General features: G+C 33.7%; 1 protein-coding gene across 1 annotated transcript; it reads right to left on the bottom strand.

Moving 5' to 3' along the window:
• Positions 1-3,058: 3,058 nt before the first annotated feature.
• On the bottom strand, positions 3,059-12,862 carry LOC128221969 (zinc finger protein 845-like). Its single transcript, XM_052930693.1, has 2 exons — positions 12,800-12,862; positions 3,059-5,800 (listed from the first exon to the last, which is right to left on the bottom strand). Exon 2 carries the CDS (start codon positions 5,792-5,794, stop codon positions 3,707-3,709), a length of 2,088 nt encoding a protein of 695 aa, XP_052786653.1. The 5' UTR covers positions 5,795-5,800; positions 12,800-12,862; the 3' UTR covers positions 3,059-3,706.
• Positions 12,863-21,704: the final 8,842 nt, after the last annotated feature.

Below are 21,704 nucleotides of genomic sequence, written 5' to 3'. Positions count from 1 at the left end.
CGCTTTACATTTATATTTTAGAAGGTTAAAGGCTAAATTTTTCATTTTCTCCGATAAATCATCCTATACATCCAATAAGGTTACATACATTAAATTTATTTTCAGATTCAAATGGATGTAAACTATGTTGAGAAGCCGTACACGTGTAAGGTATGCGGGACTGACTGGTTGCGGAAAATTGATCTCAAACGTCATACGAAAGAACACACATGCGATAAGTCATACAAGTGTGAAATTTGCGGTGCAGATTTTTCTCATAAGCACTGTTTACAGGCACATATAAGAATACACACATTGTTTTTGTCAAAGCTTATTGTTTTGACTTTTAGTAGTCCTAGTCAAAAATCACAAAAAGAAATCAAAATTATTAAAATTATGAAAAATGTATATTTTTGCCGAGTTATGTTCCTCGTTGTAAGCTGGTCGTCAATAATTCTGCGAAGTATTAAGTGCATTGAATGAAGGGTATAGAAGTTTTGTTTTATTAAAATCCCAACTTGCCCTTAAACTTTAACCTAAGTCAATCAGGGACCAAAACTTGTATAAAGGATAATATGGAGTTATGGAACCTCATTTTGTGATGGTCCTGAACAACTGTGTGAAGTATTAAGTTAATTGGACGAATGGTATAGACGTTATTAAAAAATATCCCAACCTGCCGTCAAATTTTAACCGAAGTTCCATAGTCAATCAGGGGTCATACTTTGTATAAAGGGGAGTTATCTAACCTCATTATGTGATGGCCAACTGGGTGAAGTATTAAGTCAATTAAATGAAGGGTATTGGACTAATAAGTGAAAATCCCAACTTGCCCTAATATTTTAACCGGACGCCGACGCTGTAGAATAGCCCTCCTTATTCTTCGAATAGTCGAGCTAAAAATCTGCATTTCAAAAGAAATAAAGTTGTTGTTTTTTTAAAAAAAGGACCATAATTTGTATTAAGGGTTAAAAAGGAATTATGTTACCTTAATACATATGTTACTATAGATAGTAACGCATTTGTACAAGGATTTCGCGATTATATGAATGACTCAGCGATTAACCTAAATAAATACGGTATTACTGATATTTGTCTGACAAGATTAAAACATACATTCAACCTTTACAATGTTCCCGGTGAAATAAAGAGTTAAAACTCCAACTAGAATAACACAAGATGAATATATCAAAAATAGTTTTTACATGAAGTGACAAATGCATGAATCTATATGTACATGTAGTTCGCGCAATTTACAACGAAAGGTTTAAAATGCATTTTACCAGAAAAATTCAACTACATAATACGATTATAAACGATAAAACATATAAAAGAACCGTAGTAACAGTTTGGATTTCATTTGAAATACAATATTATATATAACACAAGTAAAACCAGCAAACACACACACATTATATATATATATACATGTAGATACATTGTATCACTAGATGTAAAATTGTTTGGGGCAAATTCAATCAGCAGCGCATTGTTTAAGGATTAAAATTCGACATGTTGCATTTTATCGGGGTATGGTATGCAATGGGGCTGTTCAAAATGGGTGGAGTCCGAAGGACTCCACCAACATTTTGAACTGCGCCATTGCTTACCATACCCCGATAAAATGCAACATGTCGAATTTTAATACTTATATTTACATTCATTTAAATCTACATTTCTGCTAAAATAAATTGATTATTCAAGAGCATTTTCTCTTTTCTTTCTCTCGTTGTTCCCAACGGTGGGTAAATTAGAACAGCTATCGTAACCTAATTGTATACGACAATAAATGCACAGATAGAATAGTTCCTTATTTATATGTTTATTTTCTATCTTTTCAAGGTCAAGAATATTATGAATACGTATTTTTGCATACAATGTGTGTTTTCGGTCCGTTATCGTGGTGTATTAAAAGGCAAAAACCCGGGCGTTTTCGGTAGAAAACGGTCATTATTCAGTAAATTCACGTGACGTTAATGCCCGGTTTTTTGTTTTACATATGCGCTTTCAGGGCCCGCATCATAACAATGAAGGCTGAGCGACCTGGTTTCTGACCGAAAGTTGGTCAACGATGCAAACTTTTGCACAAAAACATATTTTAGAATATATAATGTAGCTGCATACAAATACCAAAACAGGAAATAAACCACAAAAGTCATATAACTTACATATTTTCTGCTGAGTTGTCTTTTCCTGGCAAGCTGATGTGTTTACCAAATAGTTTTTTCTGCAAATGTTTTGACTATTAAAAGCACTAAATTATGTCTAAAACGACTAACTCCTCCGAACTTTTAGTTATTTCTGTCGATTTTATTCAGAACATACGACTTATATGGACATGATTCCACTATGTAGTATGCAATGAACAAAGAAATTTCAAATATTTTTTCTCTGATGCTGAAGATGCTGTACATTTTATCAAGAACATGTTTACAAAATTTTCAGGCTTAAATTAGTTATCAAAACAAATAATGGTTAAAGTAGGACTGCATAGGTAATTAATTGATTACCCAATAGGTATTGTGTGTAAATAATCCCAGTAATCCAGTCACTTTTCGAAAAACAACACTTTCAAAACGAATGAACGCTGCAAAAAATGGCGTCGAAACAAAATGCAGCTGCCGAGTTATGTTGCGGCCCGAATCGAGCTTAATGTAAAACTTTTTCAATGACATCACTCATGACGTCATACAAGCACCCATTATAGAGGTTATTTTGAACTAACTGTTTTTGCATTTTCGTGACATTTAACAGCATTTTTAAACACAAACTTTTCTTCAACTGTTCCATCCATCATGAAATTATCTACATTAAAATCAATCAAATAATCGTTGCTTATTTTGTTTTAACTGCTTTACTGCAGATTACAGTTTTGCATGTTGCCAATAATTGTACTACGATTTCATTAAAAAAATAGTTCCGTAGTAAATATGCCCCGCCCCTTGGTATTATTGCGCCCAATGACAGGACAGAAGTATCGAACAAACGCACGTGATATCGATGGGAAATGCCATTGCACTTTATACAGAAATAAAGTGCAATTGATAAACAACAACCATCGTTAAGGAATGAAGTGTGAATGTAAATATTTAGCAATGGTAAAGCATGTAATGCTTGGGTTAATTAAAACTGCAAAACATTGTTATACATGTATATCTAAGTATTTTAAGACGCATATATATGGAAGTAAGAAACGATGAAACATATAAAAGCTCCACCGTTACAGTTAGGAATAAACCTGAATAACAATATTATGAATCACACAAATATATCCGATCTTCTGCACATATGCCCTGGGTAGGATTCAGTGAATTGCAGCTTCACATGTGTCTCTTATATATATATATATATACATAAATATGTTGGCGTTTCAGAGAGACCTTTGACGTGGTAGTTTACTTAGAAACAATCATCACAACATCTTTTACACTGAAATATAATATCTACTGTGTGTTTTCTTAATGTTTCCGTAAACAAACTTTTCTAAGGAAGCAACATCACATAGGTCACACATGTATGAGGCTTCTTAAATGTATATGTTTCTGTAAAATACCTTATTAAGAGGAACAAGCATCACAGATTCAAACATGCATGGCTTCCCAACTGTATGCATTATCGTGTGTAATTTTCATCAGTTGCATGATTGGTATCAGCAAGACATGTATATCCAAATTTTCTTCGGACATGTATGCATTAGCATTTCAGAGAACATTTAGTCCTTAATACCTTACATGCTTAGCATCAAATAATCGGTATCGCATTTGTTTGTACTTGTATGACTTCTTGTGTGGAATATCATATGTGTTTGTAACTGATTTTTCCGAGAAAAGTCAGCATCACATATCCCACACTTATATGGATTCTCTCCTATGTGTTTTCTTTTATGTACCTGTATACCACTGTTCTTTGAAAAGGCAGCATCACATAACTCACACTTGTATGGCTTCCCGCCTGTGTGCTTTCTTACATGTGACTGTAACCCACTCTTCTTGGTGAAAGCAGCATCACATAACTCACACTTGTATGGCTTCTCTCCAGTGTGTATTCTTACATGTGACTGTAACCCACTCTTCTGGGTGAAAGCAGCATCACAAAACTCACATTTGTATGGCTTCTCTCCAGTGTGTATTCTTAAATGTGAATGTAACACATTTTTCTGGGAGAAAGCAGCATCACATATCTCACACTTGTATGGCTTCTCGCCTGTGTGCTTTCTTACATGTGACTGCAACCCATCCTTCTTGGTGAAAGCAGCATCACATAACTCACACTTGTGTGGCTTCTCTCCAGTGTGTATTTTTAAATTTGAATGTAACCCACTCTTCTGGGTGAAAGCAGCATCACAAAACACACATTTGTATGGCTTCTCTCCAGTGTGTATTCTTAAATGTGAATGTAACCCATTTTTCTGGGAGAAAGCAGCATCACATATCTCACACTTGTATGGCTTCTCGCCTGTGTGCTTTCTTACATGTGACTGTAACCCACTCTTCTGGGTGAAAGCAGTTTCACATATCCCACACTTATATGGCTTCTCTCCTATGTGTTTTCTTATATGTACCTGTAACCCATTTTTCTGGGAGAAAGCAGCATCACATAACTCACATTTATATGGCTTCTTTCCTATGTGTTTTCTTATATGTACTTGTAACCCACTCTTCTGGGTGAAAGCAGCATCACAAAACTCACATTTGTATGGCTTTTCTCCTGTGTGGATTCTATTATGTGCTTTTAAATTCCCCTTCCGTGCAAAAGTAGCATCACATATCTCGCACTTGTAGGGCTTCTGTTTTGTGTGCTTTCTTACATGTGACTGTAACCCATTCTTCTGGGTGAAAGCAGCATCACATAACTCACACTTGTATGGCTTCTCTCCAGTGTGTATTCTTAAATGTGAATGTAACCCATTTTTCTGGGAGAAAGCAGCATCACATATCTCACACTTGTATGGCTTCTCGCCTGTGTGCTTTCTTACATGTGACTGTAACCCACTCTTCTGGGTGAAAGCAGCATCACATATCCCACACTTATATGGCTTCTCTCCTATGTGTTTTCTTATATGTACCTGTAACCCATTTTTCTGGGAGAAAGCAACATCACATAACTCACACTTATATGGCTTCTCTCCTATGTGTTTTCTTATATGTACCTGTAACCCACTCTTCTGGGTGAAAGCAGCATCACATACCTCACACTTATATGGCTTCTCTCCTATGTGTTTTCTTATATGTACCTGTAACCCAGTCTTCTGCAAGAAAGCAGCATCACATGTCTCACACTTGTATGGCTTCTCTCCTATGTGTTTTCTTATATGTACCTGTAACCTACTCTTCTGGAAAAAGGCAGCATCACATAACTCACACTTGAATGGCTTCTCTCCTATGTGTTTTCTTATGTGTACCTGTAGCCCACTGTTCTGGGAAAAAGCAGCATCACATAACTCACACTTGTATGGCTTCTCGCCTGTGTGCTTTCTTACATGTGACTGTAACCCAATCTTCTGGGTGAAAGCAGCATCACAAATCTCACATTTGTATGGCTTCTCTCCTGTGTGGATTCTTTTATGTGCTTTTAAATTCCCCTTCTGTGCAAAAGTAGCATCACATATCTCGCACTTGTAGGGCTTCTGTATTGTGTGTGTTACCATATGGGTAAGTAAATTACTTTTTTGTGAAAAAACAGCATTACAAATCCCACATGTGTAAGTCTCCTCTACTGTATGCCTTATCGGGTGATGCTTTATTTCTGATTTCCGAGACAAATCAACACCACAGACTTCCAACGTGATTGTCTTTTCTGTTGTGTATGAATCCATGTGTATCTGAAAATATAAGAAATACATGTATGTAGTACACTCAAAATCGTGTTGAAAACAAATTAAAATGATAATGTGTTGGAAGAGAATGCTTGTATTTTAAGTAGCATGCATACGACAGGGGTTGACACTAACATTTTTGGACACTGTCCACAATTCGGTGTTGCCTTATAGCTTGCTAGTCAGACACATTAGATAAAATCAAATGTTTATATCATTTCAATTTGTTATTAAACTCTTTTAAACATTAAATGACATGCCCCGCCTTTTTTTCCATTCTAAGGGGAAAATTTAGAAAAACTTTATAAGTGCTGATGAACACAAATATATGCAATGCACTCAATATGATGGACATGGCAGAAATATAACACAATGCTCATAATATGTTGGATTATAAATTAAAGCAATGTGCATAGCAAGATTTCTAGGAATAATTGGATTTAACGCTGTTTTGGGGACTGGATAGAACCCACAAATTATGGTGGCATATTTCTGTCATTTATAAGAAAAAATTATAGTATTAAAGGGCGACCAATCTCAAAACATACGACTGGTCATTAAACTCGACCGCGATATTATTCCCATACAAATTATGCCCACATTTGGTGATTATTTGAAAGTGGATTCTGAATATTAGAGCGGACAAAACCAATTTTAGGTTAGTTCTATTATTAAAGGGCGGCAATTCTTAAACAAAACTTCACCAAAATGGCTGGTTATCGGTATTGTCAAAGCTCGTTTATCCACGCATACTAACTAAATTTGATGATGACTGAACATAAGCTTCAAATGCTTTTGGTCAAGAACGATTAAAGTTAATTTATTTAAATCAAGGGCGATAACGCTCGAAATTGTTTTTTGGTATCGCCCATGTCCGAGACATATTATTTAAGGGAACAGTTAATAACTCTCCTGACTGAGAACATCGATATGAGCTGTTATCGATATTGACCACTATATTATGCTTATACACATTCTGACCAAATTTGGTAAAGATTGAAAAAAGCTCCTTCAATTAGTGAGCGGACAAAATACTGGCTAATAAAACTATAATATGTACCCTTTTTAAACTACCTTAAAATAGTGTTGTGCCGATGATCGATTATAATCGACAATTGATCGGAAAGGCCTACGCCGGCGACAATCGATAGTGAAATTTGAACAATCGATTATAAAAACAAGTGACGTAACCGCTTCCGACTAATTTTCTTTTTCTGGTTTATGCTAGTTAATGCTAAAATATTAAGGTGTTACTATGTTAAGTTATCTAGTCATATTCTTATCAAGTCAGTATGTCAATACAGTACCTTATTACAAATTTTCTTTGTAAATTAACTGCTAAAGGATTTGTTTTCAACTTCTCATGTTTGTGGTTTAAAAGTGATTTTTAAAATATGTTACCGCTCACTTCTTACCATGTAAGAATGATGTTTTCTAAGTCGTTTGAAAGAAATTGTTCTTGTAAAAACATATAGAATATCCAACTGCTTGTAATACTTGTTACTGACGGATTATTAAAAAGAATTTGATATCTTTCTTTTTGTTTGTTTTACACATGTATACAAAACTAAATTTTGTAAGACAAAAATTAGAGCCTGTGGCCTCATGTTCTGTAATAGTAACTTGTAAACACTTAAAGATAGTAGTGTTCGGAATAAATAATGTAATTAATACAAAGAAATGTACAGAAAATATTGTAAGGGAACATTGGTGCTTAAAACTGGTGCATGTACTGTGTCCGTGTGTCTTAAATATGATGACCAAAGATAATTAAACAATGACTATATCGATTAATAATTGATCATTGCTCGGTTTCATAAACCGATTATCGATTGTTAATTTTCTGTTCGATTCCCAACACTACCTTATAATAATAACTCACAATCCATTGCATGTTTACACTCATTCCATGTTAATCTGGATGTCGCCACTATTTATGGTATCTTATTCTGGAAAATTTTATATGTTTTTGTCAAAGCTTATTGTTTTGACTTTTAGGAGTCCTAGTCAAAAACCACAGAAAGAAATCAAAATTATTAAAACTATGAAAAATGTATAATTTTGCCGATTTATGACAGTAGGGGTAGCCAAATGTCCATGTCGCCTTTATGGCATGGCGTTTGATTTAGCTTTTTGAATAAATATTAGACTCAGCATACATGTCTTTAAACCTGAAACAAATCCTTCTTCAGGTTTTTTGACATTGTTATGGTGACAATTCCGAGATAAAACAGTCAGCATTGAAATATTGTCCGATGCTCATACAAATTCTTGACTAACGTCCATGTCGCAAAATTAGCATAATAGACGGGAAAATGCAATCTTAAAGCCATACCTCGTCAAAACATATATCATATGTGGTGCTATCGAGGATTAAAATCATCTGAAAGGGCAACTATTAGAAAATAACTAATACTTTTTGTGAACATATCAACCAATCTTGTCTAAAAACAGATACAATTTATTGGTCTGCAACGTAATTTTAATTAGTAATGAACGATGCCTCTATAAAAACACATGTGAGAACAAGCGTAAACTATTTATGACAGAAGTCGTGGCGGTTTATTATGCGTTAACAATCATCCAACACAACTGATATTTGTAAGTGCACAACAATTAAAAGTTCACTTTAATCGACATAATTGAAAGAACAAATCAAATGACCGTAATGAACTGAACGGGATAAAGAGCATTAAAACACCCCGGTAAACATTATTTTCTTGTCGTTAATTGATTTACTTGGGTTTATTTACTTAAATGGGTCACATTTCAATAACAATACTAGAGCTATCACTGAAGGTGATTAATACCCCCGAACGCCGCCTCTCATTATGATTTATCATTGTATGAAGTTTTATGAATTTCCATCTCGTAGTTTTCAAGTTACTGTGCGGACAAAAGTTTAACAAACAAAAAATCACAGTAATTGGCTGAAATAGAATTGCGGTTCCTGTACACTGCACTTCCTTTCATTATGATCTATTACTGTATGAAGTTTTATTAAATTCCATCCAATAGTTTTCAAGTTATGCTCCGGACAAGAAAAAGTAACAAAGGGCAGTAACTCTGTAATTGGCTGAAATATAATTGCAGATCCTGTACACTGCACTTCCTCTTATTATGAGCTCTGTATGAAGTTTTATTACATTTCATCCGGTAGATATCAAGTTATGCTCCGGACAAGAAAAAGTAACAAAGAGCAGTAACTCTGTAATTGGCTGAAATAGAATTGCGGTTCCTGTACACTGCACTCCCTCTCATTATGTTCCATCACTGTATGAAGTTTTATTAAATCCCATCCGATAGTTTTCAAGTTATGCTCCGGACAAGAAAAAGTAACCAAGGGCAGAAACTCTGTATTTGGCTGAAATAGAACTGCGGTTCCTGTACACTGCACTCCTTCTCGTTATGATCTATCACTGTATGAAGTTTTATTAAATTCCATCCAATAGTTATCAAGTTATGTTCCGGACAAGAAAAAGTGACAAAGGGCAGTAACTCTGTAATTAGCTGAAAAATAATTGCGGTTCATGTACACTGCACTCACTCTCATTATGATATATCACTGTATGAAGTTTTATTAAATTCCATCTAATAGTTTTCAAGTTATGCTCCGGACAAAAAAAGTAACAAAGGGCAGTAACTCTGTAATTAACTGAAATAGAATTGCGGTTTCTGTACACTGCACTTCCTCTCATTATGATCTATTACTGTATGTAGCTTTATTAAATTCCATCCAATAGTTTTCAAGTTATGCTCGGGACAAGAAAAAAGTATTAAAGGCCATAACTCTGTAATTAGCTAAATAGGGTTATGGTTTTTGTGCACTGCACTTCCTTTTATTGTGCTTTACCAATGTATTAAGTTTCAATAAATTCCATCTAGTAGTTTGCAAGTTAATGTATGGAAAAAAATGACAGTAAAAAACAAATAAAGGGCAATAATTCAGTAATTAGTTAAAGTAGAGTTATGGTTCTTGAACACTACACTTCCTCTCATTGTGCTTTACCATTGTATGAAGTTCCAATGAATTCCATCCAGTGCTTTTCAAGTCATACTCCGGACAAAAAGACTAACAAAGGGCAAAAACTCAGTTATAAGCAAGAATAGAGTTATGGTTATTGTACACTGCACTTACTCTCATTATGCTCTACCATTGTATGAAGTTTAATCCAATTCCATCCAGTAGTTTTTAAGTTATGCTCCGGACAAGGTAAATTGCAACGGACTGACCGACAAACTGACCAACAACCGGATGACTCCAATATACCCCCTTCAAATTTCGTTTGTCTGGGTATAAATATCTGCAGACCAATGATAAAAGATTGCTAACAAAAATCAGATCACAGATTTTCATATTTCTGTTAAAAAATAAATGTTATATGGCTTAAACCATTACTAACAGTTTAAGAAAAATATATTAAACATATATTTTTTAACTTATATTTATAAATCTGTGATCTAATTTTTGTCAGCAGGAACTGGTTTTCATGGATTTTCGCAAAAATTGGTTCGTTCCAAGACAAAAACTTAAAGTTATAAAAACGGTATGTCTGTGAGAGTGCAACTTAAAAGCTGCACTCTCACAGATTGAACATTTTGACATTTTTTATTTCTTTTTTGTCGTTGAAATAGCAATTTTGCGGTTTAAAACACGATTTATTATTATAAGATATTAAAAAAAATTAAAAATCAATTTTTGAACTTAAATATAAAAATCCGCTTTTTAAATTTTTGTCAGCAGTCTAATATAACTAGTTTCCATGAATTTTTGCAAACAATGGCTCGTTCCAAGACAATTTTTTTTTATATATTTTAAAATATTCAATCTTTCGGTATGCAGCTTTAAAGCTGCACTCTCACTGATATACCATTTTTACAACTTTTTTATTTTTTGTCTTGGAAAGAGCAAATTTTTGCATAAATATCTGCGAACCAATGATAAAAGATTGCTGACAAAAAATCAGATTGTAGATTTTCATATATATATTCCCTATGCTGATTCTTTTAATTTAGTTGTGTGTAACCTTCGCTATTCGGCACAGTTTTTTGGAGTTTCTGGTAAATTATACCACGAGGCTTTTGGTTTCCTTTCTACCGTAAATTCAGGTCCTGTTTGGCCTTAGATGCTTGGACGTTCACAACAATGTATGTATTTTAAACTCCCTGACTGTTGTTATAAATGTCTTGCTTAATTCGTCTTGATATTTTTTATAATCGTCATTTTTCTGTCGAAAGCATTCGTACTCAAAACTTTCGTATCATTAGAAAAATGTTTATTTGTTAGATTTAATCTCTTTAGTGATATGGATTGTACTTAAGACGTTATATCTTCATTGAGATGTTAAGTATACATTTATCATGAAAGGCAAAACTATATGTAATTTAATGTTGACATTCTAGTGATACATTCTATTTGTATATTTACAGTTTTTACCACGCACACACACAAACGTACATGTGTTCACCAAGACTGGAATAAACGAAGTTAATCCACCTCTCGTTTTATATTTTCCACCTTGGGAAATGGTTAATACTTGCTGCGAGTATATTATGCATATATATGAGGCAGTACATTCCCGTTCGAAACTGAATGTTTAATGGTTTAAACGATTACTTACGTTTTAAGAAAAATGCATAAAACATTTATTTTTGGACTTAAATATAAAATCTGCAATCTAATTTTTGTCAGCAGTCTTATTTAAATTGTTTCTGTAGATTTTTCCAAAAATTGGCTTGTTCCAAGACTGACAAAAAATAAAAAAAGTTCTCAAATCGTTCAATCTGTGAGAGTGCAGCTTTAAGACAAAAACATAAATGGAAAAATGTATGCTTTAATATTTTATCAGCAGGCGTCGATAAATCCACTTATATCTGATCCAGTTAAATTGGTTATACAGGATGTTGAAAATGAAGAAATCAAGCCGTTAATTATTGTGAATTGAATAATAAAAATAATCAAATTTATTACATTAATAAATAATACTGGTTGTCGTTATCTGATTAAATTGATCCAATCTTTTGAACCAGCCTATTAGATTTTCATTTTTTGTTAAAATAATGTCACTTTTCATTGATCATTCATAAGATTTCAATGCTGACAATTATCTTTCATACTTGTATGATAATCATAAAAAAGCCAACACCAGCTGTAATCCAACAGAGACTGGCACCATTCCAGAGACCTGATTTCAGTGACTTTTGGTAAATGATGGTCTGAATGATCAACATATTTTTAGATGACTTTCAAATAACCAAAAAGGTTAGGTATCTATAATGTAATGTCTGTAAATACTCATCCGAATTAGCAGTTGGTCCCACATTGTTATTTGACGTCACACAACCAAAAGTCAGCCATTTCAGACATGTTATCACGATGTTGATTCCCAGCAATAGACCAGTTAAAACGATAGATCTATATCAATATGATACTACATTTTATTTTATTTCTGATCGGAACAACAACCCACTTTTGATACTAAACAATTTGTACGTGAAGGATTTGCCATATCAAAAATTTAAAAAAAAATCTGTCAACGTACAATTATTTGGACTAAGGCTGAGGTTTGAACCAAACATTATAAACCAAAACTCGCAAAGATATCGTTAAAATACTATCAAAACTGTTTGGAAACTCAACCAGTAGATCTACATCGATATGATACAATGTTTTTATTTCTTCTTGGTTTGCAACAAGGCAGTCAATATCATCAAAACTAAATATATATAATTCTTCTTCATTATTGTAGCTACTTCAGACCTTTGGTATCAAAAGGCAATGATGTTGATTGTTTTGTGAGATTAAGTTTGTTTATTATAACTAAATGACATGCCTCTGCAGTGTTATATATTGGTATTTCTGAATAATATTTAATACCGACAAAGAGTTTTCGGACACTGAGGCTTAAACTTCGGTGGACAGGCGGATTGTTTACAATTTAGCGAAGACAAGCACAAAACAACCGATCAAACAACACCACAAATTGCTCAAAATATTATACATACCCAAACGTTATCAGCTTACTGATAAATAACTTCGAATAACCTTTTAAAATGATGAAATGACACACTCCACCATTGCACGGTAACAGACAACGATTTTATGAATACATGAAACAGTCAACACTTTTTAGCTGTGTGTTGGATAATAATCGCAGCGATTACTTCCCCTGGATACATATCATATATTCCAACCACGATTGGGAAACCTTAACAGGATTTATGTCTCAAAATTGTATTTGTATTCCAGAAAGGATAAACATAATCTGGTATATACCAGTGCATTAGTTGAAATCACCGAATAAACAAACGAAAATATAACTCTTGAAAAAGTTATATAATCAGACATGTATATTTAAAAAAAAGTCACCGAGCGCGTAAGTTGAAAGTAAATAGTAATGCCCTTATTATCGTTGTTGTTTGTAGAGTATTCGATGTGCTTATGAGTGTTATTTTATATATTGGGTATTATCATTACTCCATGTTTATCTATAGATTGTTCGAGAATACAAATAGTTTCTGACAAACATACATGTATAATAGGATAACAATTTGCACAACAATATTTAGTTGCATAAAACTTAAGGTAAGGTAAAACTATCTAACATTTTTTTAAATTTAGTTGTTGCATATAACAACCCTGACAAAACCTGTACAAAATAGCACATACCAGGAATAAATATTCGGTCAATCTCTAAGGGGAGGGGGGTGGCGGTGGTGAGCTCATTTACCCTCGCCATCGGGTTATACCCATTCGGCGAGCACGCTACGTTTTACAGCATGTCTACACATTTTGATAACATCTCGTTCATAATCGTAGCGTGGGTGCTTTGGACTGTATTTATATATATAAGTTATCCTACACATTATGTAAAAATATCTGGTTAAAAATTCAATATTTAAATAATGGCTTAAGAATCTATCACATACGAATTAGAATCGAACACTTCAAATACATAAATAGAAATTCTACTAAAAAAAATACTACACAAACATTTTAGGCTCAGCCTACATTTTAATGAAGATACAAGATGTCTAAATTTTAATTTTTTTTACAATAATAAGTGTTTATATACAACGTATCCTTGGCATTATAACAACTAGCTCGCGTGAAATTCTTCTTCTTCTTTTTTAAATGACGGATTTCTCACTAGTTAGTTTATTATTTATTTATTTTTTTATTTTTTTTGAGTGATTTTTTTTCTTGTTTATAATACAACAGCGATATTCAATAAGAAGTAAAATTATGTAATACATGTATATATAAGTGTCCAACTGTTGTTGTTGTTCTTTGTTTTTTTATTTTTTGTTGTTATTTTTTTGGAACGCTGTGTAACCAGGTAAACCAGGATGGAGAATATAACCAGTCCCAGCTGAAGACTCCATCCTAAGGTTATTACAATGTGTGAAAGCGTTGCCAAGGATTCATTAAACTAAGAACCTCTAAGTAAGATGTTGTCCGTTATATGTATCGTGGGGGGAAGGGGTCATAATATTAGTTGTATTGTCATATCAAATGATAACACAAAGGTATTTCGATATCTAAGTGAACACATGACAAATGGCAGAACTTGAGATATCACACTTGTAAGAGTGAAAACATGACACTGAGCAATTATTGAATTCTAACTAATTTGCGATGTTCTCACATCCTGTCAATTATTCAAAGTAGGCATGATATAAACTAGTTTGTGTGTTACAGGATACATATAACGGACAATTTACATCTCACTTAGAGTACACCGGAATATCTATAACAGGTATGTACGTTTATATGCAGATGTTGTCATGGTTGTTATATGCAACAACTAGATTTAAAACATGTCTTAGGAGTTGGGCGTAACAATGAAAAATAATTATAACAACTTGAAACAACATAAAATGTCACTAAACAAATACAGAACTCTGAAGTATTTATTTCAAGTAATGTTTGTCTAAAAATATTTATTTCAAGTTATACTCACCTTACTTTTTATGCAACTAAATACGGCTGTGCATATTGTTATAATGTTTGTCTAAACTATTTATAATCACGAACAATCTATAGATAAACAAAGTTGTTAATAATACCATAAATATAAATTGTAAAAATAACACTTATTATCACATCGAATACTCTACATTACAACAATGATTGTAAGGGTGATACTATGTTTATTTTACTTTCAAATTATATACACGCAATGACCCGTTTTTAAATATACATGTCGGCTTATTAACTTTTTCACGAGTAATATTTCGTTTGTTTCTCCGGTGGGTATACACCAGATTATGTTTATCCTCTCTGGAATTACAAAAACCTCGGCCAGTGCACGAATAATATGAGAACGACATATCCACACATTCATACAATGTTTTATATGGAAACCGACCGATTTGTTAGATCAGTACACTTTCTGGGTACGATGACACACAACTATCTATGGTAGTAGATTCACCGAGTTTTTGCAGGATAATAAATTAACCTTTTTATTTCAACGGCTGAACAAATTATGATATAAAACCTCAGTTGGCATAAAAAGAGCGCAAGTGTTATTGATTATTTAACTTATAAAACAGTAACAATAATCATCATGATTTCGTCTGAGAAGGAATGTGTCGCGTAATGCCAACGCTCACTTAACTTTCGTGATAGTTCGTTCAGTAAACAACCAACAACTGTTCAAGTGTTCTAAGTCTTTATTTTGTTATGTACCTTCTTAAGTATCATACGGGCTATATGTCTAGTTCATGCCCAAAACCTAACCTCTACTAACTGAGTAACATGCTTTCATATATACTGCTGATTTCGTCTAGTTTGTGACAGGTGTGCATATTTAATTTCTTGTTATATACAAAAAGATGTATTATACAGTCATGAACTGTCAAGCTAATTGGTCTAATAGCCAACGGCTATCACGAACTGTCAGCATCTAAGTAAATCTACATTTGATCACCATGATGAAGTATTTGCTTTTTGTTACAAATAAACTTTGAATTCTACTATTGATTTTTGTTATTACTTTAAAGTGTTTCATACGTAACTTTTATGTTACGTGACACTTTAAAGTGTTTATACGTAACTACGTTACGTGACATTTGTACACAAACCAATGATGTACCAATCATAAACTTATGTGAAAAAAGTGGACTTTAGAAGCAATACATTTACAAAATATTCATGAGATTGACTCCATGTCAGCAAAGTCAAGGACCGTCTCAAGTGAAACTTGATAAAATTGCATCGAACATTTCTAATATTTGTGTCCAAATGCATGATTCTACCATGATTTCTTTATAACGAAGACCCAGTATGGTTAAGTTACGTTATATACTTTGCAGATATCGGCATATTTTCAGGTCGAAAAAAAAAGAAAAAGATTTTATTGTTCTAAAAATACCAGACACCACAAGAGGCACATAATTAGCCTCTAACCTGACACGTACCGTATGAAGACAATATATCCTTAATACAAACACATCTTCTTTGCAACATGCTAAAAAAGCCCAGTACCAGAAACGCCCGGTCCAGAAAGGCCTGGTCCAAAAAGGCCTACTTTTAAATCAAAGGAAACACAGGTCTGTATTGTGTTTGAGGGTGTTGTACTTTGATAGGATTAGCGGTGTTTGTCTTTAATGCTGTGGAATGTGATACCTGCTATCGCTGGCAACACCGCATTTGCGGAACAGGTAAGACTTTTGAGATAAAACATATTATAAAACCTGATGGACAGTTGATGATGAATTTGAGAAGTGGTGGATCAATTTTCCTGTTTAAGTAAGCTAAGTACTTTTATATTGGACGTAAGAATATTGCAGTAAAAAGCTGAATGAATAGGCTTTAACAGTATACAACCATGGCACCAACAGTCTTGTTTAGTCGTTGTTGTGTTCAGTCTTTAGTCTTGTAATAAAAAAACAAATTTATTAATTTATTAATACACCAAAACGCGACGTTTATAAATTGCCAATATATGTATAGCCTGGGACATTAATCTTACTCCCAGGTATAGCTGAACAAGTATATTGCGTTATCTGATGTATTTATGAACCATGCAAAAAAATCACTATTCACTTCAATGTAGATATTTCATGAAAAAGACGTATGTAATGTAGATAAATAATACACAGTCCTGTATTTGATATTGTTTATTAGGTGTTTTTTAAGTCCCTATGACATGTATGCCATAGGGTCCATTGACACGCATTTCACCCATTTCAGTAAAGGTGTTAATATTTGACTGAATGGTATTTGGCATGTCACATTGGAGATATGTGGTAAGTAATACACAAAACAACATGTTTAAGAAAATAGCAATTTTGATAATGTATTTTAATCTCGTGTTTTCAATTCACGAAAATGTTTTATTCAGGAATTTCCCTTGCTGCGTATCGGGAGGCGACAAAGAAATAGGTGGGGTTGACGTTTGTGTGCCGTCCGTGTCTGCAGCCATCCACTACGGATGAAGATGAAGATGCCGACATGCCGACGCTAAAACGGACGGTGAGTTAAATATTTAGCGTATGACTGTTGGGAAAGAACTGAAATAAGATATATAATTATATGTAGGGATATATGGTGAATAATTTAGCAATCTCTGAAGAAGTTAAAAAAAATCATTGCAGATGCAAGTGGAAGAAAACTCCGACGACGATAACAATAGTTATCGAAGATAAGACATCAAACTGGGCCTTTCTGGACCGGGCCTTTCTGGTACTGGACCTTTCTGGAAGTGGGCCTTTTTGACCCGCAATCGTTCTGACTAAACAAGTGCCATCATTATAAAATGTATTACATAAACACAGACATGTCCAGCAATAATTGTAAAATTCCGAAAAACGTTCTTATTTAAGGAAGTAAACTCAGTTGTGTGTGTGTATTTGTCTCGCTATTCATTGCATATTCATTTGTGCCATATTATTAGACTCCCCTATTTTTGCAATTAGGTGATTTTGATAGTCATGGAAGTTTCGTTTGTGATTGCCATATTATAAGATTCCCTTATTTTTGCTTTTAAGTGATTCTGATGTTCATGGTATATTTGTTTGTGATTCACGGCAATATTATTAGACTCACCTATTTTGGCATTTAAGTGAGTTTGATATTCATGACACATTCGTTTGTGATTGCAATATAGACTCCCCTATTTTTGTATTTAAGCGATTTTGTTATTCATGGCATATTCGTTCGTGATTGCAATATTATTAGACTCCCCTATTTTTGCATTTAAGTGATTGTGATATTCATGGCATATTCGTTTGTGATTGCAATATTAAATCTACTCCCCTATTTTTGCATTTAAGTGATTTTGATACTCATGGCATATTCGTTTGTGATTGCAATATTATTAGACTCCCCTATTTTTGCATTTAAGTGATTTTGATATTCATGGCATGACTTCGTTTGTGATTTCAATATAATAGGATTCATCTGATATTGCAATTTTGTGCTTTTTCTGATTCATCATATTCCGTTTGTGATTTCGATGCGACACACAATTTTGATTGTATATTACGAACTATTCTTTTGCAAAATAGTTTTCATATTGACTTGCGACTCTTTCGAAAACATACACACTGTTTCAACCTAAATAACGTTCAAACTCTGTTTATAACCAAACACCAACTGAATATATATTCCAAAATATATATACTCAGTCTGATATTATGGCGTTGAAATTTGATCTTTCTATTATATAACTGATCTTTTAGCAAATCTTATTCCAGAACTTAGAAAAATAAATGGTATGAGTCCTACACTTAAACATTTGACTAATAACATGGATTATCCATAAGCACAGTGATTATACCACTTGTGTGCTTTTCGGACTGGGTGCATAGAAATTACAGTTGGCAATGTCCGACGTGCGTACAATATTATTAAGCAAGCCGTTTATATACCCATTTCAAATATTTGTATCTTACACATTTCTATTGGTTAGACTAATCACACGCAACCTAGATATCCCTCCGCATTTTTGTAAACAAAATGGCTTAAACGCCAACAAATACATAACTCAATAGTGAAGCTGTAAGACGTCCGGGAGACAAATGGCTAACGAATCATAGTGCCAGAAACCATCGTGTACAAAACCTTTCTGATAACAATGTTCCGTCAACCAGATAATGCAGATCATTGGTCACAGAAATATCCAGTCAGTCAAAAAATACAGCCACATTAGTGACAAACACCTCAAGCAGTTGTAAAGAACATTTCAAACATTTCAATCTTGACCAACATAAACAATATGCAATCAATGCCATCTGCTTCCCAGTTTAATCTGCTGTCGGTTACCGAAAACACAAATACGAATTCCGCAGCACAGACATCTCCTTACACATCCCATAGCGGCTAGAACATCATGTTCTCTGGTAGCTCAAGAACTTCAGCGTACACGTTATGTATTTATACCTTTTGGGACGTGTTAATGTGTAGTAAACATCAAAATAAATAAATATCAACATTAAAGTTATGGAAGCCAGAACTAGTTCTCTGGAAACATTCTTGGTGGAACTTTTTCAACATCAACTTTCATGCAATACAGAGTAAGGCTTCGCCGTAATCATCTGTATGCTGTGACTCAATGTTCGCTAAGATTGTACGAAAACGATGCACAATCATCGTAGAAAGCGACAGCGAAAAGTTTAAACACAGTAAAACTTGACAGACCGATGTAGGTCACATAAACCGCGTAAATGCATGTACTCTGGAGTGTGGCGTCATCAAATTGTGTACTTATTGTTGTTTTGTTGGTCAAAATTGTTCGTTATTTATGTTGTTGGATATTTTACTATAAATTCTTATATTCGTGACATGTTAAGCGCTTTATCAGAATTAAAACTTGATAACTGCTAGTTACTTTTATCATTTTAATTTGGAACTACTTATATGGCGCATCGTCGACATTCTCCTCTGAGTACTTCAGCTGTCAAACAATCGGTTCAGAAAGAGGAACTAAACTGGTAATAAAAACACCATTTGAAGCATGTGATAAATTGATCTGACACTCGTTGTCATTTTATACAAGAATTTTATTAAACTCGTCCATGAAAGTTGTAAGTAAGCTCGCCAGAGGCTCGCTTACGAACAAATTTCATAAACTCGTTTAATAAATGACATTTCGTGTCAGATCCTATATGTATTGCAATAAAAAAAAACTGCCTTCAATAAGGAAAACCCGTCCAAGAGCAACCTACCATATGAGTTATGATGTTTATAAAATAGCTATGAACAAAATAACATAAAAAATTGGGAATATTAATACTTGTGTTTCAAAGAATTGACTTATATGATACAAACATGTATTGTTTCGTTTAGATTCACATGAATATGCACAAAGAGAAGACCATACACACGTACGGTTTTTGGGGCTTAGTTGTTTTGAAGGAAATTTTAAAACGTCACATGAAAATACCCACTTGAGATATGCCATACACACAGGAGAGAAACCCTACAAGTGTGAGCTGTGTGATGCTGCTTTTTCTCAGAAAGGTAATTTACAGAGTCATAAACGAATACACACAGGAGAAATACCATACAAATGTGACATGTGTAGTGCTGCTTTCACTCATACACGTAATTTACAGACACACATAAGAATACATACAGGAGAGAAGCCATACAAGTGTGAGATATGTCATGCTGCTTTCTCTCAGAAAGGCGTATTTCAGCAACATATACGAATACACACAGGAGAGAAGCTATACAAGTGCGAGATATGTGATGCTGCTTTCTCTCAGAAAGGTGTATTACAGCAAAAGAGACGTGTTTGTATATATCTTTAACGTTGTTTGCGGAAAAATAAATTACAGCAAATTATTGCAGCTTTCTCTCGGAAAGGCGTACTACAGCAACATATTCGAATGCACACAGGAGAGAAGCCATAGTTGTGGGAGATATGTGTTGCTGCTTTCTCTCAGAAATGTGTATTACAGCAACATTTAATAATACACACATGAGAGAAGCCATACAAGTGTGAGATATGTGATGTTGTTTTCGCTCGGAAAGGTGAATTAAAGAGACATATCAGAGAACACACATGAGAGAAGCCATACAAGTGTGAGATATGTGATGCTGCTTTCTCTATGAAAGGTGAATTACAGCAACATATACGAATACACACAGGAGAGAAGCCATACAAGTGCGAGACATGTGATACTGCTTTCTCTCAGAAAGGTGTATTACAGACAGCAAAAGAGATATGTCCGAGACATGTTTGTATATATCTTTAACGTTGTTTGCGTTTCAAAGAAAAACAATGTAATTGTGGAATATAGCATTGAATATATTTCACCAAAGGACAATATTGTTGATCATAGTAACTTAAATCGCAGATTTACATGCATGTTTGCTTAAATGTCTTTATTAAATGTCTTGTTAAAGCAGAAAAGCATAGGGAACAGTTTATAGCTAGTTTAATGTTCAATGTTTAGATACATTCAAAAAGACGCTGTTTCAAAAGTTTCCTGCCATCACGTGTTAATGAATAGTTAAATTTTAAAGTTGGAAAATTAACGATACAGTGTTTTAAGTGTGTGTTCTGAAGTGTTGATTGGCCAAATATCGAGTATATTCCATTTAAATACCACATACAATACTTGACGTTTTATTTACGGACCATTGTAACGAAAGCATACGAAGCTACAACAGCGGTACAAACGAGAATGTACTGATTAGACGGTGGCTGTGCAGCTAGATGGGTTTCTGAGAGAAGAAATATCATTTCCATAGATTTCCTGGCTGAGAAATTGATAACTGTTTCGAATATGGATTAAAAGTTATTTAAAAATTACTGAGTGGTAATTATTTTGATTTGTGTCTTTTTTTTAGCAACTCAGTTTCTCCATGCGTTGCAGTTTTTACACTTTGTCTCATTTAAAAAAGGTAGATTTGACTCTCCTTGAATCCTCTAATTGTTTGACGACCATTATA

This window comes from Mya arenaria, chromosome 16 (assembly GCF_026914265.1).
Source record: "Mya arenaria isolate MELC-2E11 chromosome 16, ASM2691426v1".
Taxonomy (NCBI): Eukaryota; Metazoa; Mollusca; class Bivalvia; order Myida; family Myidae; genus Mya; species Mya arenaria.
The sequence above is the reverse complement of the archived record's forward strand: the minus strand, read 5'-3'. Positions and strand labels throughout refer to the sequence as shown.